Source organism: Physeter macrocephalus, chromosome 7, assembly GCF_002837175.3.
Source record: "Physeter macrocephalus isolate SW-GA chromosome 7, ASM283717v5, whole genome shotgun sequence".
NCBI lineage: Eukaryota > Metazoa > Chordata > Mammalia > Artiodactyla > Physeteridae > Physeter > Physeter macrocephalus.
This window is the reverse complement of record NC_041220.1, coordinates 147,786,531-147,793,353: the sequence shown is the minus strand read 5'-3', so window position 1 is coordinate 147,793,353 and position 6,823 is coordinate 147,786,531. Positions and strand designations below refer to the sequence as shown.

Below are 6,823 nucleotides of genomic sequence, written 5' to 3'. Positions count from 1 at the left end.
TCTTTGGCCGGCCCCGGAAATGCCCCCGCCCCCGCCCCCCCCCCCCCCCCGTTCGTAACCTTGACCCCAGCAACACCTGCATCTGTCACTCTGTTAAAAGCAAGCACCAGGAAGAGGATGCAGGAAACCTGAGCTGATATGCCCCCCATCCGGGACTTGGAGGGGGACCTTTACTCAGGTGGGGAGGGAATCCAGACAAGCGTGATCCTCTGCACCCAAACGTTGATCTTCCTCCTCTTCATCTTCTCCCCGCCGCCGCGGCATCCACCGTGGTAGCTGGATGTCACGTTGGAAGGGAGACTTGGGGAGACAAAAAAATTCCAGGAGAGGAGACACTGGCGAGCCCAGCACAGCGTTGAACGAAAATGTGCTGCGGAACACCACACACTTGCTGACCCATCTGAGAGATGGAGCCTTTGACTTGCCCCACCGCTGCCTCCGCGGCAAGACCTGCCTCTGCCCGCTGGCCTCTCTCCTCTTCTTTACCGCTGGGGTCTTCGCACGTGGTCTCACCTCCTCCCAAGGCCTCAGTCCGCGCGTCCGTCAGGGAATGCTTCCTGCACGTGCCCATCTCAGGTCTTGACGTGTCTCCTGAGTCCCACCCTCCCCGCGGCGTCTGACAAACCTCTTCAACATCCCATGGCAAATATAACTTGCAAGTGTTTCCCCTGTAAGCTTTTCCTTATTTGCACTTCCATCCCTCAGCCAGGCCTGTTGCCTCTTCCTCTAAGCACGTCTGGAAACTTCCCATGTACGTTTATCTCCACGGCTCCCACCCTGCCCGCGGACACCACCAGCCTCCCTCCCTGGGATCCACGTGGTCTCCTCATTCCTCTCGTCTGTCTCTGACCCGTTCTGCCCAGAGTGGAGCTTTGTTGTTTTACTACATAACCTTCTTATGTCACACCCTTCCTGAAAACCCTCTAGTGACTTCCCAGCGGACTTGGAACAAAGGAAGCACTTTCCTTTCTGCATCTTCCCAATTCTGAGATTACCTTTTCCCCGCCAAGCTCACCTACTCCCCCTGATAATATTCTCCCGCTAACTGTTTCCAGACGAACCTCAGGCAACAAGGAATGGAAAAGAGTTTACAGGTTGATACTCATTCCCTCTTGGGCGTTCACCATCTCGGGCGGATTTCTTGGTAGAATCCTAAATAATGATGGACAAAGATGAGGCAGCACATCAGCTCCCCATCTACTGTCCCAACCTGGGTTAAGGCAGCGACTCTCCACCAGCACATTTGACGTTTGGGGCCCTCTTAACCGTTTTGCATACCGTGGTTCCTCGTCATGGGGGCTGGCCTGTGCCAGGTGGACCTCACCTCCCTAGAGGCTGTGATCACCAAGGTATGGGGCACGTATGCGTTTCAGGAGAAAACTGGACCTGGCTATCATCTGCTGAGTTAGCTCTGAGCTCTTTACCGGCCTTCTCTACAGATGCATTTCCTTTTGTTGAGGTGATAAGGGGAAATACACAACTAATGTCAGGATAGATGTGTTTGATGTCCGCAGAAGCCCCGACCCCAGGTCCCTGCCCTGCAACACAGCAAGGTACAGGATTCTCTGTTCAGCTTATAATTGGTTCTCCGGGGATTCCCTTTGGGGATTCCCTGGTGTCACTTAACAAGGGAGCAGTGAGGAATTTCCAGACCGCTCAAGGAAGCGTCTTTCCCAATCTCTATGCAGAAACAACACCCCAGACGCGCCAGAATGTTTACAGATAACTTCCATCACCCATCAGAAGTGGGAGCTTGTCTTTGCGAAATAAGGGTGTCTGTTTCATTTGGTCCTTTAGTTCAGAGAACGTCCTTGTCTTATTACTATATGCAAAGCCGCTTCCAAAGCTGTCGTTTTGTCTTTTGGTTTTTTGGTTTCCATTCATGCTGGCCACCTGTCTTTGTTATGATTTCCAATGAGGGGCCCTTTGGACCAGCTGCGTTTAAAGGTCTAAATCTTATGAATCTCCCAAAATAGCCTGTGACCACGTAAGTGTACTCCGAGTCAGAATTCCCAGGGATCATGCCTTCAGTGAACAAAGGCTAATAAAAATGTGTCGGTTTCTTTGCAACCTTAGAAATAGACAAGGACACAGAGAGAGAGGATTATGCTCTCGACATTTTGCTAAGTTGCCCCTGGGTGGGCTGGGAAATCCTCCCCAGATGGGATTTAACTTCACTGTTCCTCATTCCAGTTATGTTTTCTAGGTTTAATAGCATACAGGCTTTGTCGGAAACCTCGTTTGCGGGGCTGACCAAGTTGGAGCTACTTATGGTTCACGGCAATGACATCCCCAGCATCCCCGACGGGGCTTTGAGAGACCTCATCTCTCTCCAGGTAAACCCGGGCATTTATGAACAGCACGAATAGCAGCCTCTAGGACCAGTCGTGAAGAGGGGAAACCATAGAGTGCTCCGTAACGATGATTAAAATGGCCATTTTTTTTTAACATAAGAAACGAGCTTAATGTCATTACTTTCCTGCCCTTTGTTCTGGTTTCTGTTCCTGGCTGTGGGTTGGTTTGTTTTTTGGTCTTTTAAAAAATCATAAACAGGATTTTCCATCCTCCCTGTCTTGGTAGGTTTTCAAGTTCAGCTACAATAAGCTTCGAGTGATCACAGGAGAGACCCTGCGGGGGCTCTGGAGCTTAATCAGACTGCACATGGACCACAACAAGATCGAGTTTATCCACCCACAAGCGTTCAGTGGCTTAACGTCCCTAAGGCTACTCCACTTAGAGGGAAACATGCTTCACCAGCTACACCCCGCCACGTTCTCCACGTTCACGTTTCTGGATTATTTCAGACTCTCCACCGTAAGACACCTCTACTTAGCCGAGAACATGATTAGAACTCTTCCCACCGGCATGCTGCAGAACATGCCGCTTCTGGAGAATCTTTACCTGCACGGGAATCCGTGGTCCTGTGGTTGTGAGATGAAGTGGTTCCTGGAATGGGATGCAAAATCCAGAGGTAAGGACAGCAGAGCGGCTGCGTGACGATTAGCTGCCCCAGCCTTTACCTTGCTGGACAAATTACTTTCTGCACCATTGCTTCATCTTAGGTCGGGTGAAATCACATCCTCAAACCAGTGAGGCAGGAAATGATATAACTGAAATGTCAAGACATCTCCATGGCATAATTCAAATGCATGTATCCTTTATCCAAATGTAGAGTAATTATCATTTAATCAGCTCTAGACAGTTGACTCTGGTTGCCATAGCGTGGATGTTCAGAGTATTCTTTTCAGCCTTGGGTTACAGCTAACGGTTGGATTTTCTGGGCATCCTTGTCCTACAGGAAGTACTCAAGGATGCTCGGAAAAGAGAACACTGGGCTGGCTATGTGATTATTCTCTTGTGATGGGGGATACAGGTGTTCTGTATTGAAGCAGAGGGGGGGAAAAAAAAACAGGATTGATAGGTAGAAGTTGCAAGAAAGTAGATTTTGCAGCAAAATAAGAAAGATTTTTTTTCCTTTTTCTTTTACACCCCCTTCCCCAAGCCCCACGTTGGAACCCACCCTCAGAGCCCGTTGAGCTTATCCTACCTGAGTCTCTTGGCTCATCTCCATGCTCACAGCCACCAGCCTGGGTCCAACTCCTTTCTCTTGTCTCTAAGGAGGCAAGTGGAGGGCTCTGAGTAGGTCTTTTTATTTTCTTTTTTAAAAACATTTCTTACCTTATTATTTTTTAAAAAAATTTATTTATTTATGTTTGGCTGCATTGGGTCTTTGTTTCTGCACGCAGGCTTTCTCCAGTTGCGATGAGCGGGGGCTACACTTCGTTGCGGTGCGTGGGCTTCTCATCGCATTGGCTTCTCTTGTTGCGGAGCATGGGCTGTAGCCGTGCAGGCTTCAGTAGTTATGGCGTGTGGGCTCTAGAGCGCAGGCTCAGTAGTTGTGGCTCGCGGGCTCAGTAGGTGTGGCGCGTGGGCTCTAGAGCGCAGGCTCAGTAGTTGTGGTGCCCGGGCTTAGTTGGCTCCGCGGCATGTGGGATCTTCCCAGACCAGGGCTCGAACCCGTGTCCCCTGCGTTGGCAGGCGGGTTCTTAACCACTGAGCCACCAGGGAAGTCCTGAGTAGGTCTTTCTGCAGCCTTGGTCGGTTACCCCACTTCAGTCAACTCCCTACAGAGCAGTTGTCAGACACGTTTTCAGAGTAAACACCTGCTCGTGCGTCACCGCTGCATCCGTCTCCACTGCTTTCCTGCTGCTCTTAGGATAAAGCCCACACTTCTTACCGTAGTTCCTACAGTGGTGCTTCCACTTACCGCCTACCCTCCTGCAAGGGGCTGGTGCCACTGTTCCCGTATTCACTCTAGCCACACTGCGCTGCTTTCTGTTCCATGCACCGTCTGAACCTATTTGTAGCTCAGCGTCATTGGACCTGGTCATCGTCTACCAAGAAAACTCTTCTGCTAGATGTTCAAGGGTCTGGCTTCTTTTCAGCATTCAGCTCTTCCCTGAAAGCTCTCCTCCTCTGAGAGGTCTTGCTATCCTTAATTTCAGCTTAGCCTCTCAGCCTGTGGCCATCGAGGAACTTCCAGCCCACACACCTTATGTCACAATTTTGTTTTCATTTATACATGTCACAATTTTGTTTTCACATATATATATATTTTTTTTTACATATGTATATATATTCTTTTTTGGATTCTTTTCCTTTGTAGGTTATTTATTGAGTATAGTTCCCTGTGCTATACAGTAGGTCCTTGCTGTTTATCTGTTTTACGTATGGTCCTGTGCATCTGTTAATCCCAAACTCCTAATGTACCCTCTCCCCCCTTTCCCCTTTGGTAACCTTAAGTTTGTTTTCTATGTCTGTGAGTCTGTTTCTGTTTTATAAATAAGTTCTTTTGTATCATTTTTTTTAGACTCCGTTTACAAGCGATATCATATGATATTTCTCATTCTCTTTCTGACTTACTTCACTTAGTGTGATCATCTCTAGGTCCCTCCATGTTGCTACAAATGGCATTACTTCATTCTTCTTTATGGCTAATATTCCACTGTATATATGTGTCACATCTTCTTTATCCATTCATCTGTTGATGGGCATTTGGGTTGTTTCCATGTCTTGGCTATTGTAAATAGCGCTGCTGTGAACATTGGGGTGCATGTATCTTTTCGGATCATGGTTTTCTCCAGATACATGCCCAGAAGCAGGACTGCTGGGTCATATGGTAGCTCTATTTTTAGTTTTTTAAGGAACCTCCATACTGTTCTCCGTAGTGGCTGTACCAATTTACATTCCCACCAACAGTGCAGGAGGGTTCCCTGTTCTCCACACCCTCTCCAGCATTTATTGTTTGTAGACTTTTTAATGATGGCCATTCTGACTGGTGTGAGTTGGTACCTCATTGTAGTTTTGTTTTGATTTGGTCTGTCACAGTTTAATGTAGGCACTTGCAGTGGCCAGGTGTCTTTCCTCCATGGAGATGGTAAGATTCAGGTTCTTTCTTCGATGCCTCCAGTTTACATTTGACTTCAGATTTGCTAAAGCAGGCAAAGGATGAGGAAGGACAGGTATACTGACCTCTTAAGTTTCTTAATCAGAAAAGACACATGTCACCTCCGTTCGTATTTCAGTGCCCAAACCCCACTGGGTCCAAGACAGGCTGCAAACCGTCATTTCCCAGCAGAAACACTCCACGATGGTGGTGGAATCATGAAGCTTTTGGGGGTAGAGAGCCACTGCAGCCATTCTGGAGATAACATGCCTGTGCCTTTGTGTGCTCATATGTATGCATTATGTCTGTATATGTTTGTGTGTGTCCATATGTGTGTCTGTGTGTATGTCTTGTGTTTGTGTGCATGTGTGTTTGGGGAGGTATGTGAAACCATCCTATTTGCATCTTGAGATTTTTACTTTGAAACTCGAATAGAAAACTGCATTCAGAGAAGCAGAAGTAGACATAGTGACATTGGTTGGAAGGTTTGTAATACTCCAAGTGATGGCAGTTTGGCTGTTTTGTTCCCAGCGCAAATGGAAAGAAGTGGACACATGCCAAGAAGACTGTCAGAAAGCATCCTAGTTTTCTAGTCTCCCCAGTTACGAATACAGAAAAGCCACGAGACATCTAGCAGGGAGAAAACATAATTTGGTTCTATAGGTGTCAGTTCGAGGAGGCTTTGTGCCATTTAATAGATGTGTCAAGTAGGGCATTGGGTGTGGGACTCCTAAGAATGAGTTTGGGCTGGAGAAGCACAGATGGAAGTCATCATTGGCGAGTGAACGGTAACTGAAACCATGCACGTGGGCGAGGCCATCTACGACCTCAGAGCAAGAAGGGAAAGGGCCGAGACTGACTCAAGGAACACATCATCCATAATGAGTTGGGCAGAGAAGGAGGAAACAGTGAAAGAGTCAGTGTTGGCCAGAGAAGGAGAAAATTCTGGAGGATTTAATGTCTGGGAAGCCAAGAGTAGAATGTGAATCCAAAAAGTAAACACTGCCTGAAATGAATAATTCTAGCAAGAGAAAACATAATTATAAAAGGTAGACATGATACGATTCACGCCAACTGTTGATCCTATAACCTGGAAATATATTCATGGGGTGCGGTGACGTAACGTAGATTCTCCTGGACCCTCGTCAAAGGTTACTTGTATGATACGCAGGAATAGACATTCTTTTTTAACTTAAAAATACCTTTAAAAAAAGTACTCATTACTCACTTGTCCAGAAGTTCCAAAACCCCGGTTAGTTACCACGCACTGTGCTAAACTGACTTCAGGTCAGAGGTGACGTCCCAGAGGCAAGGTGGGTGAGGTCTTCAATCATTGTGGAAGTGCATCCAGGTGATAAAGGTGCCAACAGAGGCTTT

General features: G+C 47.4%; 1 protein-coding gene across 4 annotated transcripts in view; it reads left to right on the top strand.

Annotated features, from left to right (window-relative positions):
• The window catches only part of MXRA5 (matrix remodeling associated 5), a 36,247-nt gene that overhangs the window by 5,519 nt on the left and 23,905 nt on the right, over positions 1-6,823 (top strand). For all 4 annotated transcript variants that reach the window (XM_055086297.1, XM_055086295.1, XM_055086296.1 and 1 more), the window contains 2 exons: positions 2,207-2,336; positions 2,581-2,971. In XM_055086297.1, the coding sequence (XP_054942272.1) occupies positions 2,207-2,336; positions 2,581-2,971 (521 nt within the window). The remainder of the gene's footprint in view (positions 1-2,206; positions 2,337-2,580; positions 2,972-6,823) is intronic.